Source organism: Myripristis murdjan, chromosome 18 (genome assembly GCF_902150065.1).
Source record: "Myripristis murdjan chromosome 18, fMyrMur1.1, whole genome shotgun sequence".
Taxonomy (NCBI): Eukaryota; Metazoa; Chordata; class Actinopteri; order Holocentriformes; family Holocentridae; genus Myripristis; species Myripristis murdjan.
Window position 1 is genome coordinate 8247087 of NC_043997.1, and position 24181 is coordinate 8271267.

The 24181-nt window shown below is 41.4% G+C and overlaps 3 protein-coding genes across 6 annotated transcripts in view; 1 reads left to right on the top strand and 2 right to left on the bottom strand.

Annotated features, from left to right (window-relative positions):
• Positions 1 to 7881, bottom strand: part of LOC115376906 (circularly permutated Ras protein 1) — a 31752-nt gene extending 23871 nt beyond the window's left edge. Inside the window, exons 1-8 of one of the 2 annotated variants that reach the window (XM_030076730.1) lie at positions 7813 to 7881; positions 3331 to 3388; positions 2850 to 2924; positions 1363 to 1503; positions 1184 to 1270; positions 1015 to 1100; positions 539 to 736; positions 380 to 430 (exon numbers count right to left, since the gene is read on the bottom strand). In XM_030076730.1, the coding sequence (XP_029932590.1) occupies positions 380 to 430; positions 539 to 736; positions 1015 to 1100; positions 1184 to 1270; positions 1363 to 1503; positions 2850 to 2924; positions 3331 to 3388 (696 nt within the window). In that variant the 5' untranslated portion in view covers positions 7813 to 7881. Of the gene's footprint in view, positions 1 to 379; positions 431 to 538; positions 737 to 1014; positions 1101 to 1183; positions 1271 to 1362; positions 1504 to 2849; positions 2928 to 3330; positions 3389 to 7812 lie in introns of both variants that reach the window. The other variant, XM_030076729.1, reaches the window with a different exon arrangement.
• Positions 7882 to 8386: 505 nt separating this feature from the next.
• tkfc (triokinase/FMN cyclase) lies at positions 8387 to 23982 on the bottom strand. Of its 3 annotated transcripts, none has more exons than XM_030076733.1 (17): positions 23722 to 23982; positions 20244 to 20433; positions 18315 to 18419; positions 17909 to 18096; positions 16907 to 16985; positions 16722 to 16811; positions 16289 to 16323; positions 16083 to 16167; positions 15889 to 15978; positions 14603 to 14719; positions 14377 to 14496; positions 13049 to 13186; positions 12547 to 12653; positions 12208 to 12314; positions 11576 to 11609; positions 11352 to 11444; positions 8387 to 10304 (listed from the first exon to the last, which is right to left on the bottom strand). In XM_030076733.1, exons 2-17 carry the CDS (start codon positions 20374 to 20376, stop codon positions 10146 to 10148), a joined length of 1680 nt encoding a protein of 559 aa, XP_029932593.1. In that variant the 5' UTR covers positions 20377 to 20433; positions 23722 to 23982; the 3' UTR covers positions 8387 to 10145. The 3 variants fall into 3 exon arrangements, with proteins under 3 accessions (XP_029932593.1, XP_029932592.1, XP_029932591.1); XM_030076732.1 differs by lacking the exon at positions 23722 to 23982 and adding an exon at positions 23017 to 23144; XM_030076731.1 differs by lacking the exon at positions 23722 to 23982 and adding an exon at positions 21652 to 21720.
• exoc6b (exocyst complex component 6B) overlaps positions 23293 to 24181 on the top strand; it is a 113364-nt gene continuing 112475 nt past the window's right edge. The window contains exon 1 of the mRNA XM_030076727.1: positions 23293 to 23427. Coding sequence (XP_029932587.1) covers positions 23339 to 23427 — 89 coding nt within the window. The 5' untranslated portion in view covers positions 23293 to 23338. The remainder of the gene's footprint in view (positions 23428 to 24181) is intronic.

The following is a 24181-nucleotide window of genomic DNA, read 5'->3' on the forward strand; positions in this document are numbered from 1 at the left end:
TGACAGCTCATTTTAAGGTTTTTGATTTATCCACAGGCAGATTTGAAAACAGATTATTAGCGTGATTAAAGGGCAACAGGCTAAAATATACAGGGAACGGTAAGGTAATCAGTGAGGATGTCTGACTGATGGATGTGAGCGTTTCAATTTTGAGGCTTCATCTGACAAACAACTACCTTTATTTCATTTTAATTGTCAGTGATTTCACTCTTTATTGAACCCGGTGGCCCTGCTGTGAATTGAAATGTGCAATTTTAACCCAAAACGGTGCATATATGAGCATCAGAACAATCAAAATCATTAAAAAAAATAAAAGTAAGATTAGTTTGGTTTATTATGAGAGCAAATCCAACAAAAGAGCAGCAAATGAAAATCTCACCTTGAGTCTGGATATGTATGTTGGCGAGCCGATCATTCTGGCACAAGTCACCTGGAATTAAAGCCACACTTTGTCGTCACTGAACTTTTATCACATCATATCACAGTATTGAATATTACCATGGGATCATGATATCGTCACACACACACACACACACACCTCTGTGGTGACGCTCATGCTGCCGGACGTGTCGACACAGAAAACCACCAGCGTGTCCTCCAGGTTCTGGTAGTCATCGTCACTCTGGCTGGGCAGGTGCAGGACGTCGGCACACACACCTCGGCGCTGGGCGGCACACACACCGCTCGCACCTTTGTCCACGTGGTTTTCTCTGCCACAAAACTCGCACACCCACAGCTGACGGAGAGGAACAAGAGGTTTTTATTGATCTCACAAGGTTTGTCATGTTGATAACACACAAAAGAGCAAATAGGGAGATGGCAGCAAGAGGGAGAAAAGACTTGAGAAAGCATAAAGTACAAAAAAAGAAGCAACAAATATGCAAGAATTAGAGGAAAAATGAAATAATAGGTGCAAGAATAAAAAAAAAAAGAATGCAGAAAAGATCAAAATCAAGAAAGAAAAACTAATCACGCAAACAACAAAACAAAACAGAGAAATAAATAAAAACTCACGTTGTTTCGCACGGAGCTCAGAGCCGACAAGGCTGCACTACATTTCCCACAATTCACTGGGCTATGGAAACTCTCAAGGCCTGAGGCTGGAGGGAAGGTGAGGAAGAGATTAAGAAGGTGTGTGTGTATGCTGTGTGTGTGTATGTATGTGTGTGTGTGTCCATCTTACCGTTGCTGATGTCCACTAACTTTCCAACGCTGAGGGAGAGAACGTTGACGTTGGCCTTCAGCCTGCTCTCTGCTTCCACCTGCCCGTCTAAACAAAACAGAAAAATAAAGGACGGATGATAATAATAAGCTGGAACATGGGCTGTGTCGTTTTACACATCAGAAACTGGCAAAACTGACCTCGGGGTGGGACGGGAGGAGGGAGAGACGGAGGTGAAGGGGGGCGAAAGCGCGGAGGAGGGGGGACAGGGAGGGAGATGGGCCGAGGTTTGTGGGTCTTGAGCCGCCGTGGAGGAAGAGGCGGCGGGACGACGGCTGTCTCTGAGAGAAAGAGAGAAAGTCTTAACATTTTCTATGTATTTGTTACATGTTACTCATTTAAAGGCTCTACCAATAACATGCACCCACATTCATTTGAAGAGATTTCTGTAAACAAATGAGGACATCAGACACCAAATAGGCGCCACACTGAGGAAAACCTTTCAGTAAGTGCATGAAACATCACTGGTCACTACTGTATTAATACTCGTACAATACATTGCAATACAATAATGTACAGGAGGTGGTTGCTATGATTACTGACAAAAATTAAACACAAACAATAGACATATTCCAGAATCTGACAGAAATCATCCGCTCGCTGAAATGCTTGTGAAAGCCTTTCGCAAGCATTTAAACACAAGAATCCTGAGGTTAATTTTCCAGAATAGTACCATTTAAATAATTCTACATATAAAAGTTCACTTCACTAATGTTCCTGTGATTTTTTTGCTCATTCTCTAATCGCCTTTTTCTCATGTTTCTGAACAAAATCAGGTGAGTTTGCCTGACGTCGACCTGATCTGATGTGGAACCCGTCCCGATCTGTTTTCCACTTTTGTGGCGGCCAGTTACGAACAAAAAGGAAAACTTGACGCTTGCCATAATACAGGCTCTTAAAGTGACAGAATTCGTGTGTTCTTCAGATGAAAAAACTGCAAATCACAAGACGTCCCCTGGCACTGGGGGGAGGGATGTGGGGGTGGAGGTGGGGGTGGGGTATGGGGACTTTTCTGGGGACAGTGCCAGTTGGGGAGAAAGCATCAAATCAGGGGACTGCCCCCTGAAAACAGGGCATTTGACAAATGTGTCTACTTTGGATGGTTTATTCAAAAACATTCATATTTGAATTTGAAAAGGCGTTGCATATCGGTGCTTGCATGTGGTATGTGGGCAGAAAGCCAAAATGTCGAGAAAACAGTGTTCTCAAAGTTACCCGGTTTAGTGTGGGCAAGGCCTCAGTGCTGAACATGTTGTACCAGCGAACAGTGAACTGTACATGGAGGAGACTGTCAGTGAAAAATCTCTGGAAAATCCAGGCATCATTTATGATTTAATTTGTCTGTTAAGGGTGTGTTGTGTGTACTTTCCCCCTGATGAAGTGTTATTTTCACTCCTGTTTTGTAGAGCTTTGTTCTTCTGTCCTTATTTCTCTTGCATATGCATGCATGCCCACACACACACACACACACACACACTGCCTAATGTACTTTCCTGTTGTTGAAATACCCTTGAGAATTTGACGAACATCCAACACTGAACAGAAAAACAGCAGCTGGACTACAGTGCTGGCATTATGATTATGTGTTTTTATGTGTGTGTGTGTGTGTGTGTGTGTAGGGAGCTACCTGCTTGGTGTCTGACAGTCACTCTGTTGTCATAGTGGTGCTCAGAGGCAGGCCGTACGGGAGAAACACTGGTGGCTGCTGGGAAAATGAGTCCAATAAAACGATTTTACTGCACTAATAAACTAAAGCCACCAGAGACGGATGAAAGGAACTAAAAATAAATCAATTAAACATTAACTCCAATGTTTTGTACCTGAAAATAATAAGTTCAGTTTTCAAGATATTTGGTTAAGAGTTAACAGTCAAGACAAATTAAGCATCTGAAGATATGATGGCTACTAAAAAATATTATAATGACTGCAATTAAAACACAGAAATATAATTTTATATTCAGAATTATATTTAGAATATGTATTTAGAAATATATTTAGAATTTTTAGATATTTATGTACATATTATGACTATAAAATGTTTAAAATTACCATAAAAATGAGCTATTAATGCTATTAGTAGTGAATAATATGGAGGTTAGTGCACTCACCTGCTCCAGTGTTATCAGGCCTCCAGTTACACACAACATGGCTGCACGCAAACTCCATCTGCCACACACACACACACACACACACACACACACACACACACACACACACACACACACACCAGTTACATTATACATTGATGTGTTTCCAAACCAAATCATTTTATTTTGATCTTAATTTGATCTGAATGTCCAAATGGTTTCATGGTTGTTTGTTTTTTTCATAAAAGGAAATTTTGCGAACTGCTTTGACCTATTGTTGCTGACAGTAATGCCTATAAAGCGATTGAGCTGAACTGAGAGAAAAGACAGATAGAGATGTAGAAAGAGATAAACAGATGAAGATAGGACATTACCATGACAACGACCTCGGTTTGCTTATTATGCTATTAAGCAGGTGGCTGAGTAAAACCATGAAACCAGACATTTCCTGTTTAAACGCTGTGAAAAAAAAACATGGTAGATGAGGGCATAGTGGGTGTAAGACCTGCTAAATGTGAAATGTGTTTAACCACTTAATGGATATTTATCAGAAATGGATAAACAACGGGGTCTGCCCCAAAAACAGGATGCACACTGCAAAAAATCTCCATGTTAACAATTCATTTAGTCTCATTTTAAGTTATAAAATCTTGTTTTTCTTCACACAAGGTAAAAAATCTTTTAATTGGATGAGATAATCCCACTTGTATATGGTATATAATGAGAACATGAGAGAGAGTACTGTTCGCAGGGTTCTATGTTCCTAAGGCCCTATGTTCTCAGTTTCCTATATTCCCCATGGCCTATGTTCCCAGGGTCCTATGTTCCCTGGGGCCAATGTTCCCAAAGTCATACATTCCCAGGGTTCGAGGTTCCAAAAGTCCTATGTTCCCGAGGCCCTGTGTTCTCAGGTTCCTATGTTCCTAAGGTCCTATGCTCCCAAAGTCCTATGTTCCCAGGGTCCTATGTTCCTGAGGCCCTATGCTCCCAGGGTCCTATGTTCCCAAGGTCCTATGTTCCCAAGGTCCTATGTTCCCAGGGTCCTATGCTCCCAGGGTCCTATGCTCCCAGGGTCCTATGCTCCCAGGGTCCTATGTTCCCAAGGTCCTATGTTCCCAATGTCCTACATTCCCAGGGTCGTATGTTACCAGGATCCTATGTTGTCAAGGTCCTATGTTCCCAAGGTCCTATGTTCCCAGGGTCCTATGTTCCCAGGGTCCTATGTTCCCAAGGTCCTATGTTCCCAAGGTCCTATGTTCCCAGGGTCCTATGCTCCCAGGGTCCTATGCTCCCAGGGTCCTATGTTCCCAAGGTCCTATGTTCCCAATGTCCTACATTCCCAGGGTCGTATGTTACCAGGATCCTATGTTCCAAGGTCTTATGTTCCTAAGGTCCTATGTTCCCAGGGTCCTATGTTCCCAAGGTCCTATGTTCCCAGGGTCTTATGTTACCAGGGTCCTATGTTCTCCAGCTCTATATAGCACATAATGGGAAAATGAAAAAGGTGTTTTCCAGTTTTGTATTTGGGGGTGTTAGGGTAAATGTGTGTTAACAGATTAATGAACTAGGGAACTTCGGACCTTTGGGACCGAGATACGCTGATACACAAGGACTTGTTAAGATGGAGATTTTTTCTTTCTTTCTTTTTTTCTTTACAGTGCATTGTTAATGGGAGGTCCTACATGAAGGATGTGGCAGCATTTACCTCAAAACAGCTGATCTGACAGGAGGATAAGCTGGTTTCCTCTGTGATAGATTGGTGTCTCATTAACCGCAAGGCCTACCACCTACCGGCTTAATGAGCTGCACACCAACAGACTTTGGACCCAGCCCTTTACTTTCACACTGATATTATCTTTGTATAGTGACAGAGCACTGAAGCAAACTCTGTAGTGATATCCTAACGTTTTTAAAGGGCATGAACCTTAAAGAGGCAGAATAACGGCAACAGCCTGACCCTCTGAAATTTCATTATGACATGAAAATAATGAATGCAAAATGTCACAGACATATGTTTCTCACCATGAATGGAAGACATGAGGGAGGTGCAAGTGGAAACAGGAAGTAGTTTGGTATTGAATTGAATTGCATGGGTGCAAATATTTGCCCTCACCTTTGACAATCAAAGTTCAATTCCAACTCATGCTAAGAAGAAGAAAACACAGGGAGTGCTGCACTGGGTCAAGAACAACAGTATTGGTAATGTTAGAGGTAAAAAATGCGTATATACTCACTGTTACTGCGACCATATTGTGTATCCTGTTTGTATTTGGTGTGTCTTGTATCTATCTGCTCTTTTGCCACTGTGACACTTTGAATTTCCCCTCTGGGGGATTAATAAACTCTTATTCTGAAGACTGAGTTTTTATTTCATGATTTAATAAATGATTGTTAAACTTAGATCCTGAGTACCTCAAATTCTTTTTCGACTGCCAACCAAGCCCATGGACTTCCATGACAAGTGAACAGGACAGTTATCGTTTTTGTATTCTTACTTGACTCACACTGAGAAGATTTCAAGTGAAGTTTAAGCTAAAAGGTTTCCTATTTTGATCAGAGCCAAAGTCTAAAGTGAGATGTTTTATTTGTGATGTTGTCCACTGAAAGGAATGTGAAAGGAATGCGACGTTTTATGCTAATGAAGACCACTTTGTTGTTTGCGGACATGGCCAAATTAAAATTAGTGAAATTAAGACTGAGATACTTAGTTCTGAAATTTTGTGTGTCTTCCATGTTTACCTTCAGGTTGCGTTTAACCTTCACATAATTCATGTCCGCAATACAGTCTGTGTTTCAGACTTTGTGGTCAGTTACATTTTTTTCCTTTTTCCCTAAAATTGGGTCCTGAAACTTTGCCATTGTGTTTAAATCTATAACATATAGATGGTCCATTATGTACATTTCATATCATTAAAATTTAATTTTGTCAATCACTGGCAAAAGTTACCATCTGTAAATGACAGAAGTGCTGCAATTTGGTTTCAATTTTCACACAGAGTTCCTCAAGGGTCCATTCTCAGGTCTCTTCTATTCAACATACATGTTCCCTCTTCTCAGATTATGGATCATTATAACATCTCTTACAATTATGACACACAACTTGACATAGAGACTGTAGCCACGGGATGACACAACTCATCATCATCATCACTTGACTATAGTTCTTTATATTTGCTGAGTAAGTGCACTGAACAAATCAGTGAGTCAATGTAGCAGAATATTTATACAACTGGACAGAAAAAACCCCTGAAATAACTCTTATTTGGCTCCAAAGAACAAAGATTAAAAGTCAGTGCTCACCTTGACTCCATGACACTAAAATCTACAAATCAAACCAGAATTCATGGTGTAAGTATGGACTCCACCCTACTCTACTTAAAAAACGCAGCGAGAATTAAAGGATGTCTAAACAGGATATAGAAGAACTTCTTCATGTGTTTATTTTCAGCAAGCTTGACTAATGTCATGGTGTCTTTACAGATCTTAGTAAGAAATCAGTCAGGCCGCTGCAGCTCATCCAGGTTCCGCATGAACACCAAGAAAGTGAAGCACATTACACCGGTGCTTAAATCTCTGCGATGACTTCCTGTCTGTCAAAAGATACACCTCAAAACTCTTTTACTGGTCTATATAACACTAAGTGGTCTCAGGCCTAAATACATCTCAGATTTACTTGTGTGTTACGAAGCATCCACACCCTTCAGGTCATCCTGGACCGGTTTACTCAGTCCTCTCAAGATCAAAACCAAACAAGCTGAAGCAGCATTTAGTTTCTATGCTCTCCATCTGTAGAGGAAACTTCCTGAATACCTGAAGTTCGCTAAAACTGTCAGCTCATTCAAATCAGGGCCTAAAAATATTATCGTTTCCTGTGGCTTTCCAAAACAATTGGTCTTTTAAATGAATGTATTTCCATACCTCCGTAAAGTGTGTCTGAATGATGCTATATGCAGTAAGTAAACTTTCCGTGCCTTGCCGTGGGACTTGAAAATGAACGCCAAGAACCATCCAAATGCTCTTCGACTGGAAAATTAAATTCAGCTAAATCTGCAAGTCACCTCGGGGGGGAAGGAAACTAAAGCTCAACTTTAACTTCTTTCATTTAAAAATACACAAGTGTGTTAAACAACATTTATGAAAAAGTGCATTTGTCAGCGTGTTGAGTTCCTCTATGTGAGAATTAAAATAGTCGCAGTTTTTCTGCTACACAGCTTTAACTTTGGGAAATTCTAGAGATGGTTTTGACTTGTAAAATGGTGAAACTAGATGGTTGATGTAGAAACTGATGAGCTTCTGTGGCCAAAAATGTTTCATGCCTGAAGAGATTTTCTCTCTCTCTCTCTCTCTCTCTCACACACACACAGTCTCTAATTTGATAAGCTGACAGTCTGATAAAGGCACAAACGTTTTTCTCGTATACCTTAGAAAATCATTTTGCAGTATTTAAATTTCATATAGCAGCTTGTTGCAGGTACACAAATGCACACACAAGAGAACAATTACCTTTGTTGTCGTCTGTAGTCTGCTGAAGCCAAGCCGAGGACTGAAGTCAAGAGTGTGTCTCACAGCAGATGTATGAGGTGTGTTTGTATGTGTGTGTGTGTGTGTGTGTGTGTGTGTGCAAAGTTTAAACCGCTGTGTCGCTCATCTAGCATGTGTCAGGAAGTTGTAACTCAGTAGCTGGCGGTGAGAAAAGAGAAATGAAAGTTAAAAGAGAGAGAGAGAGAGAGGAGGAGGGAGAGAGAGACAGAGACAGACAGCGAGAGAGAGAGGGAGAGAGAGAGGGAGAGCGCACTAGCATCAAAAGGTGTCATGTATTACTTCAGAGATAAACTTGTGTCTTCTATCCAAGGTGAGAAGAAAGAGAAACAGATAACCACTTAACCCTGCATGTGTGTGTATGTGTGTGTGTTTGTGTGTATCACCGGGCTGCTGACACGCCCATGAGTAAGGTATCAGACGCTACTTGCTATGACCTTTAACCCCTTTGGCTAATTTCATTCATTGCATCTATCTAGTTCATTCCAGTGTGCACATACATACATAATAGGATACACACACACACATACAAAAAAAATAGGTGAAATATATTTATTAATCAGAATTACCAGGCTCAGTTTACCACAAAAGTGCATCTATAAATTATTCTGCATAAAGGCATAGGGCACAGAGATGAGATTAACACACAAATAATTAAGTCAAAACACATTTTTAATCATCATTTCAAACTACACAAATGTGTTAAACAACATTTATGAAAAAGTGCATTTGTCAGCGTGCTGTGTTTCTCTGTGTGAGAATTAAAACGGTCGCAGTTTTTCTGCTTCTGGTCTGTTGTAGTGTGATGTGCATAAATCTCAACACCTAGAGAAGTCTCTGCAATAATACTGGCAACACAAGTTCCTCTTTATTTATAGTCCTCTGCATTTCGTGCCTATTTATTTGTATTTTATGGTATGTTTATTGTATTTGGTGAATGGATCGGGTGTCATTGACTTTCATTAGAAGAAAGCTGGAATGTTCTGAAATCCATGAGGACTTGGGGAAAACAAGAATTCGATTTTGGAAATTCTGGACTCAAGTTAAATAAGTCAAATATTATAAAAGAATCACTTAATCTGATGTATTTTCTGTACTTTAAAGTTACACTTGCTCTGCCACCAAACAGCAGCAAGAGGAAACTCTTTGAAACACATCGACCAGGAAGAGGCGTTTCAGCGATACATGAGGTAAACAACGTGATTTGCTTATGAGATCACACAGCTGACGAGCTAAATTAAAGGTGCACTTTGCAAAACTGCAGGGGGTTTATCTGAATGAGAACATTTAGACTAAACTGACAAAAAAACAAACAAAAAAAAAAAAAACACAGAATAAGGGTGTAAGTTGATGGCTGAGTCTACATTGCTTTCATCATCAGCTTGAATAAAAGTTCTCACTTAAATCAACCCTCGGCAATTTTGCATATTGCACCTTTAAAGCTGCATGAGACAGTCTTGCATAGTAGCATTAGTGGGTGTATTTTTATCTTTCTTAGTGCAGCTTTAAATCCATTTGCTATCAGATTTCAAGACATCTGAGAGACATATGTAGGGTGTTCATGTGTGTGTGTGTGTGTGTGTGTGCGCATTAATTCCACCTTCCCATAACCTGTACAATTACAAAATGTCACCTTTATGAAAAATTTCAAAGGTTGTGTGTGTGGTTGCAGCTAATCCAGGATCCATTTTTGGATCGGATACAGGTAGCCCTCAGATTATTTCCCAGCAGCCAGTGGAAGTACCACAGTTAATAATTTTCTTAATTGACGTAAAAGGGGAATTCCAACCTAGACATTAACAGAGATTAATAATTTACATCGTGTTTCTGGTGTAATTTTGTTGGTAGATGTTTTTTTTTTCCTGAATCCAGTTATATAATTTAGAGATTTTCTTGGCACAGCTAAACTGGGGTTTAACAAGAAAAAAAAATAATGAACAGGAGAAAAATTGCACCCTAAAGCATCAAAAACACCCCAGAGACACAGTGTAAATCTCTAATCCAATTTAAACAGTGTGTTTTAGGCTGGATTTATCCTTAAACACCCTCTGTAGTTGACAGCAGTATTTGTGCGAAGAGGTGAGGCTCATTTTATGCCAAAGTTGTGCAAATATTTGTTTCCCAGGTGGTGTGTCTTTACCTTGATGTCTTGTGTGCAGTGGAAAAACACCTCACACACACACTGAGGACAAAACAGGGACACACCGCCGAGGGAAACACACTTTTTAGGGTTACAAAGTTTGACACATGTTAGTAATGCCGTGCCTCTGGTATCTGGTCGGGTCCCGGCTGCCGGGTTACTGCCGCCCCTCCAGTGCCTGCAGCACGGCTCTAAAGATGGCGGCCACTGCCACAGCGCCCGGGTCAGGCAGGGTCACCCGCTCCGCTGCGATGTAGCTGGCCCGCCCCGCCCTCGCTATGAGGTCACGGGTCGACTCCGCCCCCGAGGCCGCTTTCTGGGAAAGGAGAGGTGTGAAAGAGGCGGAAGAATAATGCTGAGAGATGATTCAGTAGTTTAAGCTTCTCCTGCTGGCAATGACATCATGGTGTACCACAGACCTTTCACCCGACTGAGACTCTGTGAGTTGAGCTCTCTCTCTCTCTCTTTTTTCTTTCTTTTTTTTTTTTTTGCTGCTGCTGACGCACCTTCATGACTAAAGTGAGAATTACTGTGCAGCAGATGTAGGCGCCGCTGACTGACTTTAGTAGGTCTACAGTCATTCAGTGCCGTACATCCTTTGAACTACAGCTGCAAGACAAAACTGTGGGGGAAACACTGTGATTTTAGTTTTAATCAAAACATAAGCTGTTTAATTTTTTAATTTAAAAAAAAATTTAAAAATAAAATACAGACATAAGTTACAAGAGCTTCATTTGACATTCTGACAAAGCTGCATGGCAATTCAAAAATCGATAGCTCAAATGAATTCTAGATTTTTAAATGCTCCGATATGTTTGTTAGACTCTGTTGCCTTTGATTATGATCGATTATCATTGCTTTAATCAGTATCACGATAATATATCAACACTGAAATGAAAAGGATTTGAAAAAATATACAATAAAAAAATAAAGCTATTAACAACAAAATCTGATTTCGCTAGGGGAAATCTGAATTGGTACTATGCGAATAAATAAATAAATTCATTCATTAATAAAATAAAATGAAATAAAATAAAATAAAATGTTATTAATTGAATCACCAACTATTTTGACATCCACACTTACAAAACAATGACACTGTTGGTCTATTTTTTAAATGCTGAGTACAAAGTATGAGACAAGCTTTCCAGACTGGATGTATGGTGTTTTGCTGTAAGACCCTTCACATCCTCAGTGGTGCAGGTCTGGTGGTCTAAACGTCTATCCAAGTTGAAGTTGAGTGTGACATTTTAATGTGACAGCTGCCTGCAGTACAGCCTCATCTCCACTAGGGCGCACTACAGCCAGATTTGCAACAACAATAATAAACTTTATGGCGCTACACCTAAGTATGTTACTGTACCTGCACGGCAGCCTGCAGTACAGCCATCTCTCCACCAGGGGGCGATGTGGTGAGCTTCATCAGCTCATCCACCGCAGGGCACAGAGCATCCAGCTGCAGAGACAGACAGATAGAGAGGTGGGTGAAGACTAGTGAAACATTCAGAAAAGTAAAAACAGGCAGGAAATACTTAAAATATAAAGAAACAAACAGGTAGATACATTTTATTAGAGAGTAAGTCTCACCATCGTTCTGTCTCCGGGGTCGGCTCCACCATATCTGCAAGACAGGAGGCGTTCATTTATTCACTTCCCCCATTTTCACTTCAGTTTTATTTAATTATCTTGGTGCTGCAACTAATGATTATTTTCACGTCATTATTATTGTTTTATTTGACTCATCAGTTAATTATTCAGTGTTTAAAATCATGACAAAACCTCAGCAGGATCCAAAGTGATGTGTTAAAACCTGCTTCCTTAGTCTGACCAGCATCCCAAATACCAAAAGTATTAATTTGATAATGATATAAACAGAGAAAAGGAAGAAAATCTTAGCTTCTCAGTGACCTGATTGAATCTGGAATCAGCAGAGCTCGGCATTACTACTTGATAAATGACTGAAACGATTAATTGATTATTAAAATCAGTTAATCAGCTTGTTTCTGTCAGTTAATAAACCAAATTGTCTTTGCCAGCTTATCAGACACAACAACGCCAAAGCAAAATTCAAAATGCACATTTTCAAAACCCACAAATCACAGTTTACACATCCAAATACTGAGGTTATTTTGGATTTTTCTTTTGCTGTTTTTTTTTCTTCCTGTCACTTTTGATTTCCAAAAGATACAAATACTCCCTATCTCTCCCTCTGGTCCCACCTCCTCATGGCCTGTGTCCCAGCATGCAATGCTCTGGCCCAGGCTGTGGCGTTGCTCTGCCCCTCAGTCACATGACCAGCCGCTGCCGTCAGGAAGAGGCTGTACAACTGAGAGCCACGAGGAGAGGGGAAAGTTTAGATGTGTATGTGCATTGCATGTGTTTCTGCATGCGTGTGTGTTTGATAGACAAGTGAAGAAAAAGAGACAGTACACTGCATTTCATCACCTAATATAATAAATACACAAAATCTGCCTTAATCACATCAGTGTAGAGGCATTTACAACAAACTAGACCTGAGTTATCAAATCAAAGTGAAATCCTCCAATTCGTCTACTCACCGCTCCTGAGGACCCGCCCATTTTCTCCTGCACCAGTCCAGCCAGGACTGACAACAGTTGCCCCGGGCAACCAGGGACCACATGACTCTGGAGCCACTCCTGAATGGCTACGCCGGGATTAAAAATAATAATAATTATAACAATGTAGAAGAAATGTCATCATGATCATTTTAAGTCAAATATAAAATTTCCTGACTTTTCCATGACTAAAATATTGACTTACACAATCTTACCTTTACCTTGACCAAAACACACTCGGATTCACAGTCTCATATAAGTTTATTATTCTGTTTCATTCTGCAGAAATACATATTTTATGTATTATGACTTTTTTTCTTTGTGCTGCTGCTGCTGATTCACCAATTTCTGCCCACACACTGATATGCTGATTCATCGTGTGGTTGTGTGCATATCCACTGACCCGTCTATCGTAGCTAGCTGTCAGTGTGTGTGTGTGTGTGTGTGTGTGTGTGTGTGTGTGCGCGTGCAGCTTCCTTCCTACCTTTAGCAGCCTGGGCATGGGTGTTCCCGCAGTCTCCGTCCCCGGCAGCACGGTCCAGAGAGTTCAGTTCCTCCTGCTGTTGTAACAGGGTGGAGCAGACGTTCTCCAAGGCTTTCCGCATCACGGGGCTCAGAGGACCTGGAAGACAAACGTTCGGTTACCCGGTCATCCTCTATGTACAGATATAGCTTTAGTATTCATTCCAATATTTATTTATTGATGGTGGTTTGTTATGACAGGAGTTTTCAAACTGGTTCTTGCTCTGAACACTCAGCTTGACTTTCATGAAGCTGCACACCCCAGCTTCAAGTCATTTTGAGACCCTGACATGAAAAGGGATTTTGGTTTGCGGTACGTATTTGATTGTTTAAATGTCATACCTTAAAGGAATACTTCAACGTTTCAAGCAAAATACCCTTTTTCTGACTTACCCAGACTGAGGCAAGATGTTTCACTTCTGTACGTCCAGTGGTTCGGTTCCTATGGGTAGCATTTTGTGTTAGCTTAGCATAAAGACTTAAAGTCTATAGGAGTTGTTAGCCTGGCTCGGTCAAAGTGAAAAAAGGAGTTTAAGCATTGTTTCGGGGAGAAGTTAATTTGTGGTGGATCTTTTACCTTCAAATTGAAAATTCCAAGATGTACACTTCATATACACATGATTCATTGTGTAAGGAAGACAGCTTCACATCTACTGTAAGGTGTATTTTATCACTTTGACAGAGCTATGCTAATGACTCCCATTGACTGCAAGTCTTTATGCTAAGCTAACATGAGATGCTACCCATAGGAACCGAACCGCTGGACGCACAGAGGTGAAAATGGTATCGGACATCTTGTTTCAGTCCGGGGAAGTCGGATAAAAGGCTATTTGGCCCAAAGTATTCCTTTAACACCAAGACATATATTAAAAATGGTGAAAGTTCAAATAATCATTCATACATTTCCTGTATAGAAACAAATAGAAACAATTTCTGGTGACTTGTAGTGACTTTGAAAGCCACTGGGTTAAGAAATGTTTGCAGAATAATCACCAGCAGTTATCAATGTCATGCCACCTTGTTGGAGGAGTGAGTATGCACAATCAATGGCTAAATATATATATAATAAATGGACTCCATAACCTGAAAAGGGTTATGTAGGACTTCCAATGAGCATTTGTCATTCTTTTTGGCACTTTATAGATGAAATGATTCATGAATTAATAAAAAAAAAAAAAAATAGAATAACTGGAAATAATCATTACTTGCCATTGTGAGTACCTGGATGACCTGGATGTGTATCTGGAACCCACAACTTTGTGAGTACCAAGTCACACCAGCATAACTCACCTTCAGAGTGTGTGTCGTCCTGCGGCCGGGTGCCCATGGCTGGAGGGTCGGTGGTGTAGTCGCGTCCACTCACACACACACTGCTGAGGTTAGGCCAGGCGGGGGCGCTGGTCTTAGCATCTGGATATGGGAAACAAGCAGTTCAGTACGTGCCATATGTGTGAAAGTCTGCCTTTAAGTGTGTGTGTGTGCGTGTGTGTGTGTGTGTGTGAGAGCGCATCCCCACCGAACAGCCTCAACACGTCCTGGTCGGCCTTCATCAGAGTCAGCGACACTCCCGCCATCTCCAGTGACGTCATGAACGACCCCGACATCACCCTGGCAACCACCACTCCACGAACCTCTGTAACCATGGAGACCACCAATCAGAACAATGGAGAAGGGGAGATACGCAGGTAGTGCCTCTGTATTTTCCCCTCTCCGGGCAGATGGAAAAAAGGGGCGAAGAGAAAAAAACTACTTGGAGAATCATGAACCTGTTTGTGATACTGAGGGTTGAAATCCAACGCTCACTCCGATTGATTTTTTATTTTTAAATTTTTTATTTTTAAATCACAGCTGAAGACTTTTCTGTTTGCCGCTGCCTTCCATTAAACCACATTAAGGTTAAATATTTTACACTGCACTGTAACTTTTAACTTCCTGTTCTATCTTATTCTCCTTTTAGCTTCTTTTTATTAATTGTTTTTATGTATGTTTTCTTGTGTTGCTTTTATATTGTTTTAATGCCTTTATGCTCTATGTAAAGCACTTTGAATTGCCTTGTCGCTGAAATGTGCTATACAAATAAACTTGCCTTGCCTTGCCTATTTAGAATCGTAACTGTAACATCCCTAGTGTTGATTAAAGCAGAAATGTTTACTTTGGGTACGTTTGGTTCAAAAGTGTGGCTCAAAAACAACATCAAAATGTGACTTTTGAATGTCTTTCAGGGTCTTGTTTAGTGAAATTCGGGAATTCAAAATTGCTATGTTGTATTTTTCATTCTAAAGACCATCACGCATTACTTAAGAGAATATACTTTTCCCATACCTCAGTGAAAAGGATTTTTTTTTTGCCAATTTGTGAGCAATGTGTACAACCTTTCTGTGTTTTAAATAGGGGTCAGACATGACAGCAGTCCCAATTAGATGTCAGACAGGTTTCATTTATTACTCAGCATCGTGTGAATCTTGGTGAAGGCCATACATCTTTTTTTCCCAAAGAACTTAACAGCCCAATTTTATTTTTCTTAAACCCATAAACCGTCAAGGCCTGAAAAGGAGCCCAGACAACCAGCCAGTTAAGGTGTCAGGCATCATAAAAAAAAAAAGACATTAAGAAACTGAGGTAGAGAAAAAAGACTTTTATAATTTGACAGTGCAAAAGTGAAGAATATAAATATAGCACATGTTGTAGCTGACCCTTCTGAAAATCAATCAAGTCTTTCTTTAAGTGTGACACAAGGTTTGGCCTTTGACAGGACACCCACACACACACACACACACACACACACACACACACACACCATACCCAGACAGTTGATGGCAGCTCTGGTGACCACAGCCATCTCCAGACAAGACAGAGCTCCCAGGTTGTTCACACACACAACCACGTTGTCTCCTGTGTGAGGGTAGAGGAGAGGATTAACAACACACACACACACACACACATACACACACACACAAATGTTAAAGCACTAATTTTGAAACACAGAGACACAGCACCTGATTTCAGAGGCAGATGCGATTGGCTGTCGGGATTGGTCATGTGATCTATCATGGTTTTCACCACTTCATCCGCAGATGCCAGCTGAGCGACCGAGGACGTAAAAGAAACAAGAAAAATGAAAAAATGAACAAGGGAGGGAAATAGAAAAAAAAAATAAATGAAGTCATATAAGTGATATGCTTGAGGATTTAAACCTCCTGACCTTTGACCTTTTGATGCCAGGTTCTCCGTGGATGCCTGAGGAGGAGGATCAACAGTTAACAGAAATGAACCGGGTCACTACTGATCCCTCCACATTCTCCACTGTTTCAAATCTAAATTCTTCCATTAATGAAAAATGACAATAGTAAAAACGTATATTATTATGACTATGAACTAATAAGAAAACAAGCTTTTGGGAATCAAGACTGTGTAATGAAACAAACATATTTTCTGTTGACTTAAATACTGAGGAGAGTTTTTGTTTGCTACCCAACATGTCAGCGACCTACGCTGACATCCTCGACTTAGGGGTGAACTCTCTCTCCACCCCTGCTCCGTTAATATTCCTCTCATCAGCCACCGCTTTGCCTGTATTCATCACTCTACTCCCATCGTGTCTCTTCCCCCTCTTCCTCTCCCTGTCCGTCTCTCACCCAGTCCCAGCTCCATGTCTCCTGGTGGCAGCTCAAACGAGGGCAGACAACCTGGAACGCTGCACGGAGACAGACTCACACCAAGAGTGCCTGCAACAGCAGAGCAGAAACGCGGCGAACGAGAAAAATTTATGATAAAAAAGCTATCTCGGTAAAGAAATGAGCTAACGAGCGGAGAGCCTCACCAATGCCCTTCAGCACCTCCGTCATTTTGGTGACAATCTGGTCCAATGAGCATCCTTCTTCTGCTAGAGCGCCTGCCAGCTGACAGACAAAATGTAAGGGCGTTAACTAAAGTAAAACAAGGTGTCACATCCACCTCCATGCCGATGACACTGTGATATACTACACAATCTGGTCTTCTTTCAGCAGCAGCATCTTTCAATATTGTCAAACTGTCCAACTCACAATGACGTCCATGTCTTGTGATGATGGCTGATGAATACTTTGGATATTCTATGATTCTGTAATTTATTTCCTATTTTTATTGACACCTGTTATATGTTCTTGTATGTCTGCAACCCTGTTATCTGTGCTGCTGCCTGCCCTCGCCGGGACGGTCTTGTAAAATGGATTTTTCATCTCAGTGAGCCTTCCCTGGTTAAATACAGGTTAAATAAAACAAATATAAAATGTTATGTTTATGTAAATTATAGCCTAAATAATAAAGTGTGACTGTTTCGAAAAGGGATGTGGTGTGATGGAATGCAGTAGGAACTAATTTGTTTTCAGTTCTGGCATCCCACAGCACACAACACAACATATTCTCCTACTAAATATTTACTTTTTCTTCCTTTTTTCAGTGAGTTTGTCTGCCTGTCATCAGTGGGATTCCCTCTAACTGAGACAATGTGGATTCACACTATTTGCATGAAAGAAATTTTAGTGTTGGTTATAAACATTGGTGGGAAATCTCTGTCAACAGGAGGTGACAAATCAAAACTCAAGAGCAAAATCCAAACGGTGCCCTCAACAGCAGAGAAAACTGGACTCATCAACATTATAACTTTTTGTATCTTTGGTTTCCTTTGGTATAAAACACCACAGACTGGCTGGGTTGGTAAACATGCTGCAATCAGGTGCTTCCAACATGCCAAATTACCTTGTGCAACTTTCATGAACCTCTAATTCAGTGCGACCTTATAGCACACAAAGCTGTGTTAGTTTACCTTGGATATAGATTTTACCTTGTGTGCGAAGACGGTGCCACACAAGCCCCTCCTCCCGGCCTTACTGGGCTGGTTGAAGGCGCAGTCATCGGCAACTATCACCATGTCGACAGCGACGCCGTGGTTACGGGCCTGTTCGGCAGCCAATCCAAAGTTCAGGCGGTCACCGGTGTAGTTCTTCACGATGAGAAGGACCCCGGAAGCTCCTGGGGGAGGGGGTGGTTAAAAATATCTTTTTCAAAGGAGACCTGACCAAAAAAACTATCACACATTGCAGACATACAGGGATGAGTAATCACATTTCATACCAAAAACAAGTCAAAATGCAGCCCAGTTCGTTAGTTTACACAAATCTTGAACCAAACCAGATCAAGAACCAGGGCAGAAAGGGCAGAACACACACCCACACGTACACGTACAGTACCTGCGTTGTGCAGACACAGAATTGCAGCCAGGATGCTGGCAGGAGGAGGAGAGGCGAAAACTCCACCTGCTACTGCTGCTGATAACATCCCACTGCCGATATAACCTGAACACAGACAGAGAGGGGGAGGTGGGTCAGGGACAGGGGGAGTGCAGAGTAAAAAAAAAATGTAAAAAAGATGAACAATGAGACATTAAAGGTGCTCTCTGTGGCATTTTCAAACATCATTGTAAAATAAATTGCAATATACATGTATAACTACCATAAACAAATGAGACCATAGACAAGACTGTTGTAGCTACTATATTGCACTTTTAATACTAATGTTTCTCAAGATGAAAACTACAATTCCCATAAACCCTGTTGCCTCTTGTTCTACCATCCCTGGAATCTTTGTCTTCACTGAGGAGGTTGTTGGGATTGATTTTTCCATTGACCTTTCACGCCATCCATCATCCATCCATCCATCCATCCATCCTGCCGAAAACTCTGAAAGCTTTATGTCCTTTTGCTTTGAAGAACAGCGCCCTCTTCCTGTTTTGTGCCATAAAGCAACAACAGCGGATTTCCTGACAAATCCCACCTGCTGCTGGAATTTGCTACTTGGTCTTCTCTCTGATGTTCTTATTTGCTGATAACACCCGTGTCTCAGTGTGATAATGTGATTATTTATTGATTAAATCAAAATGTGCTAGATTGCAGCTTTGATTTGAACTCAAGGCTCACTGCCATGTACTCCACACACGGCTGCATGCAAACAGAAGTTTTTGGTCCATACAAATTTTCTGTTTACTTAGTACACACATGTCCAGCAACTTTTTCAGCCCTGCCTGATGCAATATCCCACTTATTCATAGGAGACTGTCTGCAAAAAATAGAGGAATGTGTGCTTTTACATTCTTGATCAGTTAAAAAAAAAAAAAAACAGTTTTAAAAAACAGATGCACCGTGCGTCCTTTGAACAGATCAAGGACGCAAGATGCCGAATATGACTTGCAACTGCTTGCATCATTTTTCACATGTCTTAATGTCAGCCTGCGGGGCTTTTTGAAGCCTGGCTCCATTCATTTTTGATAGCATTCCTGTTGGCATGCGGTGCAGACGAGCTGACCTCTAATTAACTAACGCCAGCTGCTCCTTCACACCTGCTGTCATCTCCATTTGTCTGCACAGAAAATGACCTCACTGGTAGCTGCTCATTTTCCCAGCCTCCCTACCTGAAAGGTGTAAGCAAGTCAGTAAGTAAGTAAACTTTATTATCCCCAAGGGGAAATTCACTGTACAGCCAGCAGAGATTAAATAAACAGGTAACGACAACAGTTCATAGACACAAACACGACACAACATGCACAGGATACCCAACAAACAGATGTCAGCTACTGGCGTATATAAGGGACAGATCACATCAAGCTGTTAATGAGGCCAATAGTGACCGGGACAAATGACGACTTGCGCCTCTTAGTCCCACACACTGGTGCAATGTACCTGCGACCAGATGGCAGCAGTCTACACTCAGAGGACACGGGGGTGACTCTGGTCAGACAGGATAGATTTGACCTTCCTGGTGGCTCGGGTTTTTTAAAGGAAAGCTTTATCCCTGCCATTTTACCACGTTTTTTTACAATGTTGTTCAGTCTGTGCATAGTTTTCAAAATAAGGGACTCAAAGTTAAAACAGACACAAGAATAAAACATTTTAATAGAAGACGTATCAACATTAAAACTTCTTTACTTCCAATAAAAGTACATCTGCTGGTGGGCCTGAGCACAAACTGCATCTGTGTTGTGTGACATTGCAGAAGTTAGTATTGCATTACAAACATTAGACAGGACGCTGTGCACGCAGATGCGAGAGGCACAACCTGTGGAGCCGTTTGCGCTGTTGCATGCATTGCTTTTGCATCATGCGTCCTTTCATGCGGAGTTGTACCTGCGTGCGCCGGCTCGTGGCCCGACCCCCCTCCCGACAGCAGGGCCACTCGACCCTGCAGGCTGTGCAGGTCGGAGCGGAGCAGCACCCTGTGGCCCTTCAGCAGAGACAGACCCGCGCTGGCCCGGACCATACCGCTCAACGCCTCGTCCACGCAGCGCTCCGCCGAGTTCAGCAGCTTCCTCTGGGTCTGACAGGAGACGGTCAAAAGAATTACAGAGTGTGAAATGTGAATGTGTTAAATGCTTGAGGACGGGATGGATCTGGATTAAGGCTAGGTGATATGGACAAAATCAAATAGCAGGATATTTTGTTGTGTTGTAGGACTGACTGTTGGCGCTTTCATGAGACATTTAAACACAAGAGATTTTTTGCCAAATAATCATCAGTTATGTGGAAATAATGACCAAACAGAGATAAATAATAAAAACAGCTAAAACAGTCTAATAAGTTCAGAGAATTGCATTTCTTTACTGTGATGCAGCCTTTAAATCCAGCAAGACATCACTTATGCCATATCACTACATTACAATATCTGAAATCCCAGATGAGATCTAGTTTCATATTACAATATCAATACAGTACTGATGTATCGCCCAGCCCTAATGTTGACTGTACGTTGCTCATAGGAAGTGATCAGAAAACAAAAGGGATGGCTTCAGATTACCTCTAGTAATCTGAAGTAATCTGACCAGCAGCCATAAAAAAAAGTCATAAAATTTAAATTAGATAAAGATACGAATGGAGAAAAAGAAGGAAATCTGAGCATCTTGGTGATCTTCGTGAAGCTGGAATCAGATGCTGGCCATTTCTGCATGATAATTGACTAAAACCATTAATCATTATCAATATGATAATCAGTTATCTGTTGATTGACTAATACATTAATTGTCTCAACACATACCAGGTCTGTACTGTCATCATTTAGAGAGAGAGAGAGAGAGAGAGGGGAAGGGAGGGAGAGAGGGAGAGTGTGAAGCTAAGGGTCAAACACACTTTTTCACAGCAGTGTGTGTGTGTGTGTGTGTGTGTGTGTGTGTGTGTCAGAGAGAGATAGAGAGATAGAGAGAGATTGAATGAGTGAGGTCAGCGGTATGCGGTATGACAGGCAGCCAAATCCCCATCAGTTACAGTCCAGTGTTAATTACAGCGTTATATCCGAGTTGACACAAGACACATGGTAAAGTTTGATTTTATTTGCAGCCACACATGAAGGCAGCACCAGGCGGACTTTACTGCACTGGACTCTGCTCTCTGCGGATGGCATGTGGTCAAGGCACAATGCTAACTCGCTCAAGCTGAAAATCACTGCCAGCTCACATGTCAGCGATTAATTAACTATCAGACAAACCTACTGGTCAATGCACACATCTATATTCTTTTATATTTTAGCTTTTAGAGTGTTTACCTCCATTGCTGACTTGATATTTCTTGGTTCTTTTCCCGTGCGACTGCAGGTTGGAACAGCACCGTCAAGTCAACCAGATTTAGCCAGTGTAACACCGGAAGTTGTACTTTATCAACAAAATAAAAGCACCTAGATTAATGTGTTAGGAAGGTGTGCAGAATAACAAACAAGCAAATATATAAAATGCAGAGTAGCATCGTTGTGTTTAAATTAGTATGGAATAATGGCTGAACGGTATTGTTTATAATACTTTTTGTGGTGTGGTTTATCAGTAAGAATTTTATTTTGAAAGTTGAAGCGGAAGTTGTGTTCACCTTTCTAATCTACTTGATAGTGGTGATTGAACGCCAGACACTCCCACTTTTTGTATCTAGTGAATGGATAAAACTTGGACTGGATTACAAAACCAAAGTTGAGGGGAGGTGTGTGTGTGTGTGTGTGTGTGTGTGTGTGTGTGTGTGTGTGTGTGTGTGTGTGTGTGTGTGTGTGTGTGTGTGTGTGTGTGTTCACTGCAGGAATGCGCAGTTTTACGTCAAGGACTCCCGTTAACATGAAATTAGAGTTTGATCTTTATTTTTATTGGCCAAAAAACAACTATACAACATTAGAGCCATCAGTTAACATTACATTAAAAAACAGGGATGCATGCTGGGATAATCTCTGGGCTGCTATGATCCTAATTAGTAATGACTGAATGGATGAAAGCACTGCTGAAATGATTGATCAATTGACCTACTAGTAAATGAATGACTGATTTTGAGAATATGAAGCATTTGCTTCAGCTTCACAGATGCTAAAATTCACTTCTGTTCCCCCATTCCATATTCATAAATTTTGGCCTCTGAGAACTTGCAAGGGTCATTTGCCATCAAACGTTTTCAACATTTCACAGGCAGAAAACAATACATGATGGATGAACCAGATAGATAGATAGATAGATAGATAGATAGATAGATAGATACTTTATTCATTCCGCAGGAAATTCACAGTTTTTCAGCAGTATCCAAGATTACAGATTAAATAAAATACAAAAGATAAAATAAAAAAAATAAAGAATAAGATCTAAGTACAACAGAATAAGATCTGAGTAGAACAGAATAAGATCTAAGTACAAGTCGGTGTGCAAAAAGCAATGTGCAACAAAAAAAACAGAAAAAACCGTGTGCATGGGTGTATAAAATGTGCATAGAGGTAGGTCAATGTGCAAATTTAGAAGAACCGACAATAACAATAATAATAATAATCGGTGGGTGCAGCCCTAAAATAATGCTAGAACTATGCAAAGTCAATGTAATTTGACTCTGTTGGTTTTTACAATAGTCATCAACTTGTACAGATGTACCAGGCTGATGTCCAGTCACTTACCTCACTGCAGCTGCACAGGCACCGTCCATACCAGTGCGCTCGTTTGTATTTCACATCAACAGGTGAGCGTACGAGTCACAAACTGATGCAGAAACACACAAGCGCACGGCTAAATCACCGAATTCGGGTATAAACCTACACAGCAAAGTCGTTAAGATAAACTGGAAGTGGAGGTGACACACCCGCGTCGTTGCGTCTTAACAGAGGAAGCTCCGCTCACACGGGAGGCGTGGTGCGCAACAGCGAACGAACCCCCAACGGTTTTCTTGTGCATGACGCACGGAGCCAGTCCGTTCAGCTCGGCACCAGCACAACATGCAGGATGGCGAGTGTGGAGGCAGCCGCTGAACATGAACGGATCCTCCGGGAGATTGAGAGCACCGACACCAACTGTATCGGGCCGACCCTCCGGTAAGACCCCCGGGGGACAGCTCCGGTAGCCCCGTGAGAGTAGTCCGACCAACGGCGTTAGCCTCATCTGGGATACAACCGCGGAGAGAGGGGTTGCTCAAAACTTTAACGTACATGCGCCCATTATCGGACAGCTAGCAGGCTAACTTTAGCAAACGTAAAACACTGGCTAACTGACGGAATGGCCGGTGTTGGCAAAGCTGAGGCACCGAGTCACGCCTGTCTGGGTCGCTCAACGCCCTTCGTTGGACAACTGCCTTTTTAGCCTTTTTTCACCAAACTTTGTCAACTCACCCCAGCTGTATTTTGGTGACTTTAGCCAGCGTTAGCTTAGAGAGCTAATTGTCATTCTGGTCACTGGAGTCGGAGCTGAACACGGAGAGTCGAGGTTGTCTCTGGTGGCTAAACGCCTCTCTGTTTGACAGCTGGCTTTTATATATTAGGTTTGGTCACACACACAAGTCCAGTGAGTGTTCCTGGTAGAGATTTGGTCACCATTGCTAATGATAGTTAGCCTGGCACTGTAGGGGGTTAGCATCAGTTCTTGCTCTTGCCAAGCTGTGTTGTTGTGTCAACGAAAGTGTCAAGTGCAGCACTGTCAAACCCTCTCAGCTGGAAAAAAAAAAAAAAAAAAAAAAAAAAAAAAAAAAAAAGCCTGCCTCTGTGTATACATTGAATGGTAAGAACAGCTTATAGTATAGGCATTTTGTGACAAAAAGGGGGTGAACCTAGGAAAAATTGCAACAGAAACTCT